Source organism: Herpailurus yagouaroundi, unplaced genomic scaffold (genome assembly GCF_014898765.1).
Source record: "Herpailurus yagouaroundi ecotype Mexico unplaced genomic scaffold, PumYag 28, whole genome shotgun sequence".
Classification (NCBI taxonomy): Eukaryota; Metazoa; Chordata; class Mammalia; order Carnivora; family Felidae; genus Herpailurus; species Herpailurus yagouaroundi.
This window is the reverse complement of record NW_024412376.1, coordinates 129253640-129273087: the sequence shown is the minus strand read 5'-3', so window position 1 is coordinate 129273087 and position 19448 is coordinate 129253640. Positions and strand designations below refer to the sequence as shown.

The window sequence follows — 19448 nt, the reverse complement described above, 5'->3', positions numbered from 1 at the left end:
TTGAGGTAATCATGCCCTTGCATAATCCCCTCCCATTTTTTTATAGCCTTGATTTAGTGTCTCACTTCTAGTGAACAAAAAGTATGATAGAGGTTATGGAATGTCGCTTGCAAGATCAGGTTACAAAAGAACAGGGCTTCTGTCTCTCTTACTCTGTTACACTGTAAGCTGCCCTAGGGAAAGACCCACACAAAAGGAAACGATGTCTCCAGCCAATAATCAGCAGTGCAGAAATAGGTTCTACTTACATAAATGGGTTAGAAAAAAGCTTAGGGTGGAAAGCCGCCAGCACGGGGCAAAAGCCCCAGAGGTTAGCTAGCAAGATATCATAATCGGATCACGAGTAACTTGTTATATAACCTGCAGGAAATTATACTATTGTAGTTTGATCAAAAACACCACTTGCTTCCAGACCCTCTGCTTCTTACACAAGTTAATGATTACTGTCTGATTGTTTTATCCATGTTCACATGTATAAGATCTTGTTTCCTTCACATTCACCACGTGGGTAATATCTTGTGAGCTCAATAAGTACAGAGATGAAACCCCTGTTTGGGGCTCGTCTCCTCCTGGACATTAGCCTCTCTCGTATTCAATTCTGCGTCCACTCTCTTGCTGGACAAGAGAGAACTCCAGACTCAGAGCCTGAGACATTCAGCCAGGTCCTAAGGCCAGTAAGCAGCCATATGTGTTTGGATATAGATCCTCCCCTATTTATGCCTCGAAATGATTATAGCCCTGACACTCTGATTACAGAAGTGAGAGAACCTGAGCCAGACACATCCAGCTAAGTCATACTGAGATTCTTGACACACAGAAACTATGAGATAATAAATGTTCATTGTTTTAAGTCACTGAGTTTTAGGATAATTTATAAAATAGCAATAGATAACCAATACACTCTCCAATAATCATTGCAAACCCAGAGTGGTAAACAAATTCATTGTTTTCAGGCTAATATTCATAAATTCAACCAATAATTACCGAAAGTCTAATCTATCAGGCCCTGTTATAGGGATAAAGTCATGAAAAACCCAGTTTCCAAACTATGCTTTTATGGAGTTTTGCACAAAGACAGTAAACAAAATATATCTTATGTCAGATGATGGTAATTGCTATGGAAAAAAAATAAAGCAAGGAAACAGGACAAAGACCGATCTAAGTTGCAATTTTAAAAAGGTTGCAACTTTAAAAAGGGTAGTCAGAGGTCTCCTTTGAAAAGACGACATACGAATGAAACCCTGGAAAGTATGATGAAATGAGTCATACAAGATCTGCAGGAAGTACATTCCAAGCAGAGAAAAGAGCAAATGGAAAAGTCCTGATGCAGGGGTAAAACTGACCAGTGCAGCATCCAAGGGGTCTGTGTATCCTTCAGAAGACTTTTGCTTTAACTCCGGAGTGAAATAGGGAGTCACCGGGTTTTGAAAAGAGGAATGAGGGGCGCCTGGGTGGCGCAGTCGGTTAAGCGTCCGACTTCAGCCAGGTCACGATCTCGCGGTCCGGGAGTTCGAGCCCCGCGTCGGGCTCTGGGCTGATGGCTCAGAGCCTGGAGCCTGTTTCCGATTCTGTGTCTCCCTCTCTCTCTGCCCCTCCCCCGTTCATGCTCTGTCTCTCTCTGTCCCAAAAATAAATAAACGTTGAAAAAAAAAAAAAGAAAAGAGGAATGATATCACTAATGTTTTAAAATGATCAGTGTGTCTGCTGTGTTAAAAATATTGCGTGTGGTGGGGTAGAAGGTGCCGGTTTGGCAGGGGCCATCATGTGTAGAAGCTATGAGACTGGCTAGAAAGTTTTTCTAATAACCCCAGTGAGAGTATGGTGGTTCGGATCATGGTGGGAAAGATGAAGGATGTGAAAAATGGTCAGATTATGAATATGTTTTCAAGAAAGATTCAATAGAATTTGCCAAATAATTAAACTAATTTGTAAGATACATATGTGCGTACATCCACTGAAGGATACCTAGTGTAAATCATTAAGCCAGAAGAATATATGCTTTATTAATTCCACTTTCAAATATTTATTATTAATAACCTCCTATAATCTATACCGACTGCTGCTACCTTGCTTCTAGGCACTATAATGATGATTTTCAATGGCTTTTTAAAGGTTTCAAATGTATTTTATTTCTTTAATTATGCTATATTTTAATGAGAAGCAGAGTGCTTAAACAACAAGTCGACTTGGGAACAATTTTGTATTACAGTAACTTGGATGGTTATTTATCATTCCACTCTTCTGGGGTGACTCTGCCAACAGGAGACAGGTTCCATTCTATTCCAATCTGTGTGGCTGTAAACACCCATGCAACAACACAGAAAGCGCTTCCACTGGCCAGCACAATATTACCATATTTGTCATGAAAATCTGGTGAGTGTTTTTCATGGCTTTGTCTAATTTGTTGAATGCTTCGAATCTTGAACCTTCTTAGTGCATTTCTGGTCAAGGGAAACATCATGAAGGTGTGATAGGACTGCAGCTGATTGCAGCTGCTGGTCTACTTCCTTGCAAAGAGACCTGGGAAAACAAAAGATGAGCAATGACATCTGATCTACATTCAGTTCCTCCCTCCGAATATTTTACTCCCACTACTTCTTACGGAGTGACCAGTCATGTAGCTTTGATAACATGATGTCTGGATTTGAGTCTCAGCTCTACTACAGATTAGCTGTATGAACCTGGGCAGTTACTCAACCTCTCATTGCTTTAATCTCTTCAATGGCAAATGGAGACAATAATGTCTAGCTCCAAAGGGTGCTGTGAGTGGAACAGCACTCTGGCTGGTCTTAAAGGTTAACCTGCTTCAAGTTAACACATTCCTTACCTGCTGACCTCAGGGTCCTTGATCTATAACATAACTAATTCACTTTCTTTGAGATTTGCAGACCACTGGCCTTAAGGAGTGAAGGAACAGAATTTTCCTAGGCCATAGAAAACAACAAGTCTGTCTGAAGCCGCCTAGGCCTTCTGATTAGCCCAGCAGTTCTTTAGCAAAATGTTTTTCTTTTTTAAATCACACATATGACTTTACCACCTCGCTTTGTGCATCTGTAGACCTTGACCTCCTTTGCAGAAAGAACAGAGTACTCTGGCACATCATGAAATAAGAATTGGACCCCCTTGCACAACACTCTCTCACCGAGATAACTTTTATAGCTGGCATCATCGAGTCTGCATGTAATCAAGAAATGTTGCAGGCCACTGCACTCCCTTTGCTGATTGACTACCCTAAACGTCTTTAAACACCCTCGGGCCAGGCAGAAACCCTTGAGTTGGCTTTTGGACAAGACTCTACCTTCTCCTTAGGTTGCTGGCTTCCTGAATAAAGTTCAAATTCCTTTCCAAACAAAACTTGTCTCTTGAGTGGTGATCTTCCAGGTAATGGGCAGCTGAACTTGGGTTCGGTAACATGAATATTACATGTGATAATCCCTAACAACAACAAAAGTAAGCACACAGTGTTATCTTCTCTATTCTTCACAAACAGCTAATGACTTGCTCCCTAGAAAGACTCCAAACTAATCAGCATGACTGACAAAATGACAATTCACAACATGTCCCACTAGTCCAGTGATACCAAAACTCAGGTTTCAGTCAGAATTACAAGGCATTCACAGAGTATGTTATACCTCTTCCTCATGCTGCTCCTTTTCCTCCCCTCTTAACCCCCTTCCTCATCTCCCCCTTCTCTACCTGTAACTCCTGCCCTGCACAAGTCAAAAAATCATGAAATCAGATGAACATGTCATAATAGCCCTAATAATTTTACTTTTTAAACAGATAGCTATATTGAACAAGAGATCTGGAAGCAGAAACGTGGAGTTCTGTCGATTTCTCTTCTTTGTGCAAGCTGTCAAACAGTGCTCCGTCTCTAGCAATGACGTATGTTAACTGCGGTCCAAATGCAGGCAACATGGACACAAAAATGCCTGAGGTCAGTACTTGTAAACTTGTAACTGTTCACTGAGATTTGCCAACTCAAATGACTTGATTCCCAACTTAGAAAACAAGACCCTAAGGTTCTCTTTTATTTCCTACCAGATGGTAAAGTGGTACTCTTCATGACTGTGATGAAGGGGACAAAAAGAGAACCAAATGCCTTTCTTCTGAGATCCCAAATACTCAGTGTTTTTTTTTTTTTTTCTTTTCCTGTTAGTCACGAATCTCTCCACCAAAAGGCACTAAAGTTTTAATTTGAATTGAATTCAGAAAGTAGGCTGAAGGTGAAAAGGGTCAGGGTATGACAGGTGCAGCCTTAATTCAATACAAAAATACTTGTGCCACATAGGATGGCACAAAACCAGAGAATAATTGCGATAACGGATTTCTTGTAGGTCATTCATGTATTCCTGGTAGTTTATGACAAACTGATTTCATTATTCCTATCTTCAAGACATTAAGTTGAAACTCAGATACTTTGTCTCTAGTGACACTGATCACATCCCTTTGCAGTTTAATTCATCCTTTGGTTATTCCCATATCTGTGAAGCTTTTCTTTTCCATCTAGCCTGAATTTTCTTGTACTAGTAAGTATCCACTGTTAAGATTTCCTTTTAGGAACTCCTGTAGTTTGTAGTTGGCATTTCATACTGTAAGAAACAAACTGCAGTCTTTCATTCCTTTTTTGTTTTTCCTTGTCAGCATCAGCGGCATCTGTCTCGGTTGCTTTCATATCTACGTTTATCTATTTTTGCTTAAAAAATGCATGTTAAGAGCTGCAAACCCATGGATTAGAAAAATTTTCCATATTGTTCAACTCTACATAACTTATTTTTATGATAAATTTCATGTTATCAAGAGTCCTAAGCCTATTACCAAAGAATTGAAGCTACAGGGTCTAATATCCATATGAAATCATAAAAAAAAAAAAAAAAGAAATTCAATAATGTAACACAGGTAAAGAAAATACTTCTCAAAGTAGATGCTTTCTGATGAAAACAGACTACAAAGAGATGGAAGAAGACAGATTTCTCTAGGTATTAAGAACAAAGCAGAGGTTCTCTCATGCCTGTGGCAATAAAAGAAAAATACATTCTGAATAAATATAAATAGTTAAAGAGAATGAAGTATTCTATGAGGATAAAAAGGAAAAACTGATCGTGTCATCTATTTTATACAGCAATGCTGAAACTCAGTTTAGGAAAAATAACTAATACTAGACTTCAATCTAAGTGCAATAAGGCAGTATATATATTTGAAGCTTCAGTGGTAACAAAAATAATTTCAAATCACTAAAGGCCATAAAAAGAAGCAAAGCAGTAATATAGTAAGGAAACCAATGTTTAATGGATATATGCCTGTTTGCCAGACATTGTCACAGAATTTTGCACATTTGTAAAAACAGTGCTGCAATGGTGATATTTATCTCCATTTTATACATGAGAACAAACGAATTCAAGACATGAATTCAAGTCCTCTGATTCTAAATCTGGTACGTTTTTCAGCTATCATGTTTTCTTAAAGTATATCCAATTCTGAATATTGGAAACAAACAAAAAACCCCAATGTGGTTACTAGAGATGACCCTTTAATTGAAAATGGTTTGCTTCCCTTTACTATATTTACTGCGTGACTATCGGTGTGTCAGGATTTGGGCTGGGTGCCAGGGTACCATGCCTACTCTCAAGAAGCTTATAGGAGAGTGAGGGAATGAACAGTCACTGTCAAGGGAGAGACAGGCTAGAGATGAACACAGAATGTCCTCGGTCCACAAGAGGAGTTACATTTCAACCTGGAGTTCTAGAAATGGTTTTAGAGGAAATGACACCTAGGCTAGATCTTGAAGAATGATGAATACATAAAAAACAGGGGCGCCTGGGTGACTCAGTCAGGTAAGTGTCCAACTCTCAGTTTCAGGCTCAGGTCATGACCTCACCAGGTTTGTGAGATCAGGCCCCGCATCAGGCTGTGCGCGACAGCATGGAGCCTGCTGGGGATCTTCTCTGTCCCTATCTTTCTGCCCCTCCCCTGTTCTGGCACACTCTCTTGCTCTCTCGCTCTCAAAATAAATAAATAAACTTAAGAAAAAAGATATAAAAAACAAAGCTGGAGTGTGGGGTGTAGATACATTAGCAAAAGTAAAAGCAGAGAGGGGCGAAATAGTATGCAGACAGGGCAATCTGGTGAGCTCAGTAACACCAGGTAGTAAGTGAAGTAAACGCCCGCAGATGAGCCTGGAGGGCTGAGGAAAGAACAGCAGTACAATGAGGACTTTATATGCCCGGCTATGACATCTGGACTCAATTCTATAGATCAGTGTTTCTCACGGTTGAGAAAACAGTGTGCAAACTCACACTGTGAGTTAACTGTGAGTTAACAATGACCATTCTTAGTTCTGTGTTCTGTATTTTTACTTTCATAATTTAAAGAAATGTAAGACAATAGTATGAGACCTAGATGATGTGGCTTATCAATAATTTTGGTTCCTGTGTTTATCTTTGCTCTGCAAATTTGCTTGCACCGTTTACATTTGTTTATCCTGGGCTAATGTGAAAAGAATGGAGGCAGCTTTTATATTTAAGTATGTGTTCACACCAGGGAAAAAATGAAGAATTAGACAAAGCAAGCTATGCCACAGCTCACTGTATGGTACAGTCATCTGAAAATAAAAGAACTATGGCCACAGCAAGCACCGCTACAGATTCTGGACAATATTAATTAATGGTCATACTGAAATAATATTGTAATTTTGAATTTTCTTTATTGTATGGTTTCGTTCATTCTTAATTTGAAAATATTTTGGTTTCATAGCTGTATTAAAGAGGACAAATTTGGTTTTATGTTTATACATGTATAAGTGATTTTAAAATAAAATAATTGAAGAGGGTACAAGTAATATGAAAGAATTTGTTTCCCCTTTTAAAAGATTCCATATGTAATCCAAGTTTGAGAAACATTCTCACAGGTGAGGAGAAACCACCTATAAGAGGGGGAAAATCTGGGGGAAGGGAAGCACTTTACAAAGATAACTGTGAGGTGGAGAATGGGTATGAAGATGGGAAAAGCGGCAGAAAAGGTAACAGGTTATTTCAAAGTTAAGTGTTTATTTCAATGGCTCATGAAAACGATGATGAGGATCTGAATTAAGTACTGATAACAGAGATGGAAAGAAACTAGAATTGAGAAATACTGGGAAAACAATCAGTCTGATGTGGAAAGTAAGTTATTCTAAGTAAACTGACTAAGTTCCTTCACTTAGCATCTGGTTTAAGATTTTGGCCCCAAATTCTATTTCTGTTCAAAATCCGCAGACATTGACACTGTAGCTTGTAGCTGACCCCAGAGAATTAGAGTGTGAGTGATCTAGGTACAGAATGCAGCAAGGTCAAATCAGACATACTTGAGGTACTCTAGGAACAGGGAGGTCGAGATACCTGAGTAGAAGGAGGGAGGCTCCTAAAAGGATTTACTGTATAGTTTTGAGGAAAAAATATCAACTTCATCCAGTCTAGGTGGAAGCATAACACAGACCAATAAATGTCCTGCTTAGTTTTGATATTAAGGTTTTCTATCTAACTTTAGGAAGAAAATGAGAAACTGTGTCCTGTTTCTCAAATGTGCCTAATTATTACTAGTAAGTATCTCACAGAGAGATGGCGCTCAAGATGGGATTGAGTGAATACCAAGGTTTCCCAACCTGGGCACTATTGACATTTTGGGCCAAGTAATTCTTTCTTGTTGGGGAAGATACTCTTGCACTGCAGCGTGTTTAGTAGCATCCTTGCCTCTGTATACAACATACCGGTAAGTAGTATCTTCCTCCCCTCATTCGTGACACCACAAATATATCTCCTGACATTGACGAATGTCACTTAGAGAGTAAAATCATCACCAGTTAAGAACCACTGTTGTGTTCAGAACAAAGTGTCTCCTATCACTTCTCCCATAATCTTCTAAATGGCACTGTTCTATTCAATACAGAAGCTTAAATTCTAAGAAAAAACATACTCCCATTCCCTGCCATGGCCTGCATAAAGGTTGCCTACCAACATTTTTTCTCAAACTAATCTCAATTTTTAAAATGTTGTGCAGTATACAACTTAGATGAATCACTTAGTCTATGTGGGCATCTGCTTGCTCGTCTATAAAATAAAAGAAAAAAGTGGGACTAATTTGGCTTTTCCCAAACCTGCCTAATACTAAGAGTCATCTGGAATCTTTGTTACAAAATGTACATGCCTAGACTAACAGAGCATACGGGGGAATAGCCGGAGAATCTATATTTTTTTAAGCAAGTTCTCAGAAGTCTTGTCATCAGACAAGTTTATGGAACACTGAATCAGATGATCTCTAAGGTCCTATCCAGCCCTAACACACTAGACCTTTCCAAAGAGAAAAACATTTTAGGAAGACCATTTATTCTTTTAGGCCACTGGAGGAGTAGAGTAGTAATTGAATCACCACCATGGTAATTTAAAAAGCAGCACCTGAGTGACCTCACTGATAGGGAGCCCTTGGGAATAAGTTAGTCAACAGAGACATTTGGCAGCATTTAAAAACATGAAAAATACTAGTAATGCTGTATAGTGAATGGTATTTTCAAAGCTGATGCTCCTAGACGACATTACTCAATTGTAACTCCTTCATTTCCACCTGCTTTTATTTTTACTCTTTTTTACAGCGTCAGAATACTGACACACGATAAGAAACGATAAAAAAGGCAATCTTCTTGAAATGAAAATGCACATAACCTGCGGTGCCTTCTGTTCATAGATGTATTTCTCAGAAGACTATGCTGCTCAGGGAAAGATTAAGGGTACACAGTGCAAAGCGTCTCCCATCACGACTCCTTAAGAAGTATGGAAGCCCTGCAAGCAGCGATGCTGCTGGTAGAAATGCCGAACAACGATTCTATTTCATATGTAATGGTATCATCTCCTGAGTCACTGAATTGATGGCCGGTACAACCATTTGCTTAAGGCTGTGTTTTATGTCACTTCATTAAGCCTAAAAAGTTACATAAATGGATGTTACCTGAACAAATAAAAAGGCGGATCACAGTACTGAGCGGTTATGTCAGGAGGGAAAAGTAACAGAGTGTACAACTTGTGAGTTCATGTCCTCAAATGGCATATGTTGCCTGAAAAAGGAAGGGATATAAAGTATGTAGTCTCCTTCAAATTCTATTCACAGTCAAAATCTAAATAAACAGACCAATTCTATCCTATTTAGAATGCTAGAAGTATTCAATAAAGTCCATCCTGAGAATAGTCATAGTGCTCAGACAGTTTCTTTCATGGACCTGATCACATTAATGTGATTCAACCATTAAGTACCCAATATATATTTTTTTAATCACAAAGTGCTTTCAACTATACTCATCTCCACCCTTTCTGACAGCTATATGTAAGAGAATACACCAGTAACAGAGAGACTGAGGGCTTTTCTCCATGCCACACCTCGAGTCAGTGGCATGATTGTGCAATAATTCTTATTTTGTTTTCTATTAAACTTTGGTAGGCCCAGCAAATTTCCTCAAAGTGGATGTCCACGTGTCCATGTTAATTTTACATTTCAATCCATTTCAAAGACTAGAAATAGGGACATTATATTAGGTAATATAATTGTTAAAGGGCTTCTGTGGTTACTCTCAAAATATTTTATACTGGCATGCCTGGGTGGCTGAGTCGGTTAAGTGTCTGACTTCAGCTCAGGTCATGATCTTATGGTTGATTAATTCGAGCCCCACATCGGGTTCCATGCTAACAATGTGGAGCCTGCTTGGGATTCTCTCCCTCTCCTTCTTTCTCTGCCCCTTTCCTCTGCACAGGCATGCTCTCTCTCTCTCAAACTAAATAAATTAATTAAAAAAAAGATTTTATATTAACTGCATTCCATAGTTCATAGACTGCTGTATAGTCAGGTCCTTCTAGAAGAGGCTATTTCAGTGGATACAGCAAGTCAAAACATCTGGATAAATGCACAGCATTTCTCCCACTTAATCTTGGAAAATAAGAATATCATGGTTATAATAAATTCTAGAAACTTTGAAAATTTTGTACAGAAAATGATATGGAGTCACTGAGAGACATGAGGGGTGTGAGTTACATGGTCAGATTTGCAGTTTAGACATTACTCTGGTACAAGTATGGGGAAGGATTTACAGAAGAATACTGCAAATGTTCAATGAGTAATGATAAGGACTTGAGCTTGGACAGTTCACGCAATTAAGGTCTCAGCATATGCCAGTCTCTTCTTTCTGTAGTCATATTTCTGTATCTAATCCTCAGCTTTGCAGAGCCAGAACACAATTCTTTGGCACAGGCACCTAATGATGACAGCCTCTGAGGAGCTATCTCATGCCACTGGAAATCTCAGAACTTGATGTATAGAGTGTGGGAATTAATTTTTTAACTTCAAAAGAAAAATATTCCATTCCAGTGACTGGAATACATCATTTATCTCTTAGCTTTACTAGCTTGACACTGATTTCAATCATAAAGTAACCTTATTATCAATATTTCCCAAAAGATGTGCCTATTTTACTAGTTCTGTTTGATGTTAGTAGGTGTTACTTTTAAAAAGAGCTTCAAAGTCATCTAAGTTTAGGAAATACACAGGTAATAAAGTGAAACTCTTTTTTTTCAAGTATTTTCTAAACCTGTATTGTGCTAACATACACGGCTATTCTCTGAGAGGAATGGCATGTGGGACTCTCCAAACTTAGCAGAACATGCCATGCTCCCCAACCCCCCACCCCCACCCCCTGGAGCGTATCTCTGTATTAGTGTTTTTCAGAACACACTTCAGGGAACACCAACGAATGTCTCTGTGCTCTCAATGCTGTTACATCATTGTACTCATTTCCAATAGTTTCATAGTTCCAGAAGGAAATTTCACAACAAAATCACTTTTTAGTGGGGACTTTTAACATATGACTGAAGGAGTTTAGAGTGTGTGTTAAGCTCAGGGTGTCTTAACAACACTCATAGGAGTAATTAACGCTAGCCTTCATTATGTGATTCTAACTTCTGCAGTTTTAATATTTGTGCAGATATTTCCCTCCTCTCCACATCTACCTTTATTCATTAAATGCTCTGTGAATAGAAGGATAGCATGATTCTAGAGTGGCCATTAGAATTACATCAATAACCCCTCATCGCATCATCTGAAACTTCCATTTAAATATTGAAATGCAACTGTACAAGCCATCCCTGCATTTAATCTAAATATGTCACTGATAAATCTAAATATGTCACTGATAAAATTTTAAATTTTAACTTTTAGATATCAAAGACATTTGAAATCTGAAAGACGCATTTAACTGAATGCTTCCATTTTTCACGCAAACTGTCTTTGATTTCTAACCTGAAATCAGGCCAGTAAGGTTCTACTCCAGAGGTTAATTTTGATCAAATCCCAAATTCAGATTGGAACATTTAGTGCTGCAAAATAATCCTTTCTTCCATGTTTCTGAAATCTCCAGATTTTTTTATTTCCGATTTAGACTATCTCTGCCCTCCTAAACTCTGCTCAAATACATCTGTAAATAAAACCTTTATGAGTAAGGCTTTTGTTCTTGTCATCATCTGGGAAACTTATGAAGCATTTGCAGAGAAATTCCATTTGATGAGAAGAGCACTTCACAGCCCTGAAGTAGTAACTATGATAACCCTCCAAGTTGTTTTTCCAGGCCCATTCTCTCTTTTAGTATACTTTTTTTTTTTTTCTTTTCACTTTCATATAATTTTGAAAACTTTTAACAAGATGTTGTTCTTTTGTTCTTCTTTTGTTCTTCCATTTAGGCTCCATTATTTGGAAGTGAGAAAGCCAGAGGGGCTGACTCTAGTAAACTGATCTTTTTTCTTCTTTCTTGTAAATGCCTCAGAAGAAACAGTGAGACAGGATGCACTTTGCCAAACCTTGGGGCAGGGATTCTGCTTTAGTGAGCTGATATTTCATTTTAGTTTTTAAGTTCCTGAGGGAAGGACACTAAAAAAGAGGTTACCCATCTAAACACATGCAACAGAAATTCAGAACACAGATTCTTGTTTTGAAATTCTAAGACTTCCAAGTTAGAATTCTATTTTCAAGGAGGTTACTTTCAGCTTCTCTTTCATTAATCTAATGGAGTCTAAAATGTCACAGACTAAAAATGGCACTCTTAAATTAGTATAATTTAACCATTTGAATATTTGTTAATTGGAAAATAAGATTTCTACACAAAACAGGCCATAATTTTGATTACGCAAGCCATTTATATGGCTTACAACCATTGCTGATGATGAAATCGTGGGTTTGTTTATATAATGTATTTTATCACATTTGTCAAATCCAAATCATAAGATCTAAAGACACAGACATCACTTTAAATTGTCCTTTAATGTCTTCAGTAATTGGTCACTGGACATTCATGACTTGATATTATAAACATAGTTAAGGAAGAACATGGGTAGAAATAAGAGTATGGGGGGCAGATAGCAAATACATAACTCTAACTATGCCTTTCTTAGACTTATATTCTATTTGAAAAGAAAGGTGGAGAACCAAACTCATGTATGTGTTTTTCTAATGCAAGCTAATTCTGAGAAAAAGGCACAAAGATCTAAGTATAGAAATAGGTGAGGGACCTGAATCCTTTGCCCTCCTTAGAATAAGAACATTGACTGAGAATGGAAGATGGATGGCTTCCTAAAAGCAATAGAATGCTGTTAAAAGAGGAAGGTGGAATGCATACTAAAATGAGAGAGAGAAAAAAAGTCCACTATAATGGAAGAAAATTTTGATCAAATCAAAGGTCCATTGGGGGTAGAGGTAAAAACCCAGAGATTTATTTATTAAATGACAGGGACCAGGAATTAGCTTCTCTACAGTTTGTTCTATCTCCCAAATTTTGTTTCTGTGACAAAAGCTTCAAATAAATGTGCTGCACAGGCCCAGAGAAGTCAGTGTTATGGGCAATTACAACTGTGTGAGAATGGGCCCATACATACTCTTCTATTTATTTCTATAACTGAAAGTTGCCCTCTAAAGTTTTTTTGCATAATGAAAAGATCCTCTAGAAACCCTAAATAATACTGAGATTATTTTATTGCTTAAGCATGCTTACACTGAGCTCCTCTTATGTGACTACAGCCTGCTCAACACTGGAGTTACAAAAATGGATAAGAACGGCCCATTCTTTCAGGAATGCTCAGTTATTGGAAGAGACAGATAATCATAAGGTTTCAATATGAAAAGTGTTATAACAGATATGATCAGGATGCTATGTCATCAAAAATGAAAGGTACCTTTCTCATCCAGATTCATGAGGAGCTTCCTGGATTAATAATGGTGGATGAGTTAAGTTCTCAAATCCACTCAACCAGACACAAAGAATGGGAATGAAGACACTTACTAAGGCCTTTTCTCCAACTATCAATGCTAAAATTTAGTTTTCAAATACTTCTCCTTTGATGGAGACCTTCAAGTTAAAAGATATGTAAATCAAGACAGTCTTCTTTAATGTCAAGCTCAAAACAGCAGCACATGTAACAGTGGCACATAAGCATCATATTGAAATAAAACTTCTGGCTTTTTGCCTATTCTATAATCCATTTTCATCTTGATTGAACCTCATATTATAATCACCATAAAAACTTGCTTTTAATGTTACTAAGAAATAATAGCAGTAAGCTTGGAAGACTTCCTTAAAAATAAATGTAGGCAATTTATAAGACTGAGTAGACACAAAATAATCAGAGTTAAGATAGTTAGAATCTAATTTTGTTCAGAATTAATAATATCTGAGCAAAGGTGGAGCCATTTCCTCCATTTTCTTCTGAGTTCATGATGTTGCAGGATCCCCTATAACTTTATAATTTAAAGAGCCACAGAGAATAACTAAGAAAATTTTGGGATTAATATTGGGAAATGAATAGTAGCCATGCTTCATGAAGGACTGAATAGAAGCTAGGTTATGAAGGTACTCCTCTAAAATGCCACGTGTAATCTAACAGCCTGCAAATGGTAACTGTCAAAATACTGGCAAAGTCTAAAATACTGGTAAAACATACACCCAGCAGCTAGATAATGCCAGGAATTCCCCATATAAAACATTCATTTATTTGACTGAAAAAACAGCCCCATAACAACAACAACCACTTTTAGCCAAAACATCAGTTTATAATGTGTGAACTGTACTCAGTGTGAGAATGTATGGAAGGATATTGCCCCAACATAAAGAGATCAAGGGAGGCTGGAAAGATGATGGAGTAACAGGACCTTGAGCTCACCCTGTCCCATGGATACAACAAGAAAACACTCACATCAAATTAGGTAGTTTAAATATTATTTCTGGTAAATAACCCGGAAAACCACCTAAAGACTGGCAGAACAAACTCCACAAATAAAGGTAGAGAAGAGGCCACAATTAAGAGTGTAGGCAGGATGGAGATGCTGTGGGGAAAAAAATGGACCTCAGTAGTCCAGAGGAGGGAGGGAGCCACGAGTGTGGAGAAGGGCAAGAAAGAGACGGTCACACTGGGGATCCCAAAGACATATCCCCATAAAACATTTGGCTTTGAAAGTAAGAAAGACTGAATTTACGGAGTTCTTACAACCAGTGGGACCTAAAGCCTGGAATTTTAAAAATCAGTAGCTTTGTTCTGGGAGAGCCCCAAGGGCAATAGGAAGCTGACTCCCCACCCTTAAAGAAACAGCAGGACAAAACAGCCCTGGGAGACACAGTATAGAAGCAGCAGTTTGAAAAATGTCCAGGGCATACTGGAGGGAAAGCTATTTACTCATCTCTGGGCCTGTCCTATAGAGGCAGGGATCACAGGAAGACCCCTTCAGGAACAAAGGAGCTGGCAGGAGCCATTTCTCTACCAGTCCCTCAGTAGAGAGCATAAACACACGCTGCCTGCTACAGCAACAGCAGACATTCATTACCTAATTTGCCCACACCAAGCCTGACCCCCCAGTTTTGGCAGATCTGCCCTTTCCAGTCATACGTGCCTCGGTCCTGGACTGCAGTCCCCCTCCCCAGAAGACCAGCACTGCATCTCTCAAGTAGCGTGCTTCGTGGGGTCTTAATGCCAGGAGCAGCAGGAGCAGCAGCAGTGGCAGGGCCCTGTGGAAGCCTGAGGCACACCTTGTCAAAACTGCACACTACCCCCCAACCCTTCACTGCCCACATGCAGCTCCACCTGCAACTGCAGCTGCAGGTCTCATTTCACAAGCAGACCAATGCTGAACACCTTGTTAAAACTGCACGCCTCACTCCAGCCAGGGAACAAATACTACAAAGAAAGCCTCTGCACATGATTGGACTAAAGGAAAAAGTGGCCAGGACACAACAGCAGGGCACACAAAACACATTTAAGAGACACCTCCTGAAATGCCAGGTTCTGGGTAACAGGGGACATACTGCACTGCAGGGCACTGTGGGACCTCTTCTTCATAAGGCCATTGCTTTCAGGAACAGGAGACATACCTGACTTCCTAATACACAGAAACAGACACAGAGAGTTAGACAACCTGGGGAGACAGAGGAATGTGTCCCAAATGAAAGAACAGGACAAAACCATAGCAAGAGACCTAAGCAAAAAGGATATAAACGATATGCCTAATAGAGAATTTAAAGTACAGATCATAAATATACTCACTGGACTTGAGAAAAGAGTGAAGGACATCAGTAAGACCCTTAATAGAGAGATAAAACAGAACCAGTCAGAGATGAAGAAAATAATAAATGAAATTAAAACTATACGAGATGGAATAAATAGCAGGCTACAGAAAGCAGAGGAATGAAACAGTGATGGACAAGTAATCAAGCTGAGTGGTGAGAGGAAACAAAATTATATAAAATGAGAATAGACATACAGATTTCAGCGACTCCATCAAGCATAATAACATTCGTATTATAAGGATCTCAGAAGAAAAAGAGAGAGAAAAGGCAGAAAATTTATTTGAAGAAATAACAGCTGAAACCTTCCCTAATCTGAGGAAGGAAACAGATACCAGATCCAGGAGGCATGGAGATCCCCCAACAATATCAACCCAATGAGGCCCAAGCCAAGACACGGTAATTAAAAGGCAGAAAGTAGTGATAAAGAGATAATTTTAAAAGCAAGAAGAGAAAAGAACACAGCTACATACAAGGAAAATCCTATAAAGCTATTAGTGGACTTTTCAGCAGGAACTTTGAAGACCAGAAGGGAGTGGCATGATATATCCAAAGTGCTAACAGAAAAAAATCTGGGGGCACCTGGGTAGCTCAGTCGGTTAAGTGTTCTACTTCAGCTCAGGTCATGATCTCGCAGTTCGTGAGTTCAAGCACTGTGTTGGGCTCTGTGTTGACAGCTCAGAGCCTGGAGTCTACTTCAGATTCTGTGTCTCCCTCTCTCTCTGCCCCTCCCCCACTCATGCTCTGTCTCTCTCTATATCAAAAATAAACATTAAAAAATTAAAAAAAAAAATCTGCAGCCAAGAATACTCTATCCAGCAAGGCTACCATTCAGAATAGAAGAAGAGGTAGAGTTTCTCAGGCAACAAAAGCTAAAGAGGCTCATGACCACTAAACCAGCCTTACAAGAAATGTTTAAGGGGACTTTTTGAGTAGAAAGGAAAGACGACCATAAGTAAGAGTATGAAAAGTAGAAAACACAAATGCAGTAAAAATGAATATGTCTGTAAAAACCGGTCAAAGGAGCCACAAAACAAAAGGATGTAAATTATGACAGCATATACATAAAATGTGGAGACAGGAAGAATAAAGAATGGCTTCAAACTTAAGTGACGATCAACTTAATATAAACTGCTATATGCGGAAGATATTAAATGTAAACCTGATGGTTACCACAAATCAACAACCAGTAGTAGATATGCAAAGAATAAAGGAGAAGCAATCCAAATGTATCACTAAAAAAAGCCTGCAAACCATGAAAGAGACCCAGAGAAGAAAGGATCAAAGAAAAATTACAAAACAACCACAAAAGAAGTAACAAAATGACAATACATAGATACCAAAATGGCTTTTAACATTTATGTGCAAAATGTTCCAATAAAAGGATACAGAGTAACAAAATATATTAAAAAAAAAAAAAGACACATCTGCCCATGGGAAACTCATTTCAGACCTGAAGACACCTGTAAAATGAAAATGAGGGGATAGAGAAATATTTACCATGCAAATAGATATCAAAAGAAAGCTGGGGTGGTAACACTTGTATTAGACAAAATAGACTTTAAACCAAAGACTGTATAGAAATACAAAGCAGGACACTGTAATCATAAAGGGGACAATTCAAGAAGATATAACAACTGTAAATGTTTACGCACCCAACATGGAAGCATCCCAATACATAAACATAAAAGAAATAATTGATAGTAATAAAATAAGAGTAGGGGACTTTAACACCCAAGTTACATCAATAGATCATTAAAAACAGAAAATCAACAAGGAAATATTGGCTTTGAATGATACACTGTACCAAATGGATTTAACTGAAAGACATACTCAGAACATTCCACCCTGAAACAGCAGAATACACACTTATTAAGTGCACATGGAACATTCTCCAGGATAGATCACTTATTGGCCACAAAACAAGTCTCAACAAATTTTAAAAGACTGAAGTCATATTTTTCTGGCCACAACTCTATGAAACTAGAAATCAAACACAAGAAAAAATCTGGGAAGAGCACAGAAATCTGGGAAGAGTTTAAATAACATGCTACTAAGCAATGCATGGGTCAATCAAGAAATCAAGAAGAAATCAAAAGTTTCATGGACAGAAATTAAAATGAAAACACAATGGTCCAAAATCTCTGAGAAAAAGCAAAACAGTTCTAAGATGAAAGTTTAGATCAATACAGGCCTACATCAAAAAGCAAGAAAAATCTCAAATAAACAACCTAACCTTATACTGAAAGGAGCTAAAATAAGCAACAAGCAAAATCCCAAACCAGAAAGAAGGAAGTAATAACAAATACATTAGAAATAAATAAATAGAAATAAACAAACAAAAACCCAGTAGAATAGATTAATGAAACCATGAGATGGTTCTTTTTTTTTTTTTTTTTTTCTAAGTAGGCTCCACACCCAATGTGGAGCTTGAACTGACAACCCCAAGATCAAGAGTCTCATGGTCTACTGAATGAGCCAACAAGGTGCCTCAAGAGCTGGTTTTTTAAAAGAAATCAATAAAATTGATAAACCTATAGCCAACTCATCAAAAAAAAAAAAAAAAAGAAAGAAAGAAAGAAAAAAGAGAGAGAGAGAGAGAGAGAGAAAGAGGATGAAAATAAAATCAGAAACATAAGAGAAATAACAACGAACACCACAGGAAAATGAACAATTATAAGAGAATATTATGAAAAACTATATGCCAACAAATTGGACAACCTAGAAGAAATGGATAAATTCCTAAAATCATATCTACCAAAACTGAAGCTTAAGAAATAGAAAATTTGCACAGACTGATAACCAGAAATGAAATTGAATCAGTAATCAAAAACTCCCAACAAGGGGAGCCTGGGTGGCGCAGTCGGTTAAGCGTCCGACTTCAGCCAGGTCACGATCTCGCGGTCCGTGAGTTCTAGCCCCGCGTCAGGCTCTGGGCTGATGGCTCAGAGCCTGGAGCCTGTTTCTGATTCTGTGTCTCCCTCTCTCTCTGTCCCTCCCCCGTTCATGCTCTGTCTCTCTCTGTCCCAAAAATAAAAAATAAAACGTTGAAAAAAAAAAAACTCCCAACAAATAAAAGTCCAGGACCAGATGGTTTCACAGGGGAATTCTACCAAATATTGAAAGAAGAGTTAATATCCATTCTTCTCAAACTTTTCTAAAAAATAGGAGGAAAACTTCCAAATTAATTCTATGAGGCCAGCATTACCCCTGATACCAAAACCAGATAAAGACACCGCAAAAAAAGAGTACAGGCCAATATATGATGAACACAGATGCAAAAAAAAAAAAAAAAAAAAGAAAAAAAAAAAAAATCCTCAAAAAGTATTATCAAGCAGAATGAAACAACACATTAAAAAGTATTCACCATCATCAAGTGGGATTTATTCCCAGGATGCAAGTGCAATTCAATATTCACAAATCAATCAACAAGATACATTCCATCAATAAGAGAAAGGATAAAAACAGTAAGATCATTTTAATAGATGCAAAAAAGCATTTGACAAAGTATAACATCCATTCATGATAAAAACCTTCAACAAAGTAGCTTTACAGGGAACATACCTCAACATAATAAAGCCCTTATATGAAAAACCCACAGCTAACATCATAGTCAATGGGGAAAAATGGAAAGCTTTCCCTCTAAGGTCAGAAACAAGATAAGGATGTCCATACTCACCACTTTTATCCAACATAGTACTGAAAGTCCTAGCCACAGCAATCAGAAAGAAATAAGAAGAAGAAAAATGAAATAAAAGACATTGAAATTGGTAAAGGACATGGAAAACTTTCACTATTTGCAAATGACATGATACTATATATAGAAAACCCTAAGACT

The 19448-nt window shown here is 38.0% G+C and overlaps 1 protein-coding gene across 2 annotated transcripts in view; it reads right to left on the bottom strand.

Moving 5' to 3' along the window:
- Positions 1–2109: 2109 nt before the first annotated feature.
- COX7B2 (cytochrome c oxidase subunit 7B2) overlaps positions 2110–19448 on the bottom strand; it is a 101191-nt gene continuing 83852 nt past the window's right edge. Inside the window, exons 2-3 of one of the 2 annotated variants that reach the window (XM_040484534.1) lie at positions 8977–9082; positions 2110–2520 (exon numbers count right to left, since the gene is read on the bottom strand). In XM_040484534.1, the coding sequence (XP_040340468.1) occupies positions 2222–2461 (240 nt within the window). In that variant the 5' untranslated portion in view covers positions 2462–2520; positions 8977–9082 and the 3' untranslated portion in view covers positions 2110–2221. The remainder of the gene's footprint in view (positions 2521–8976; positions 9083–19448) is intronic. The other variant, XM_040484544.1, reaches the window with a different exon arrangement.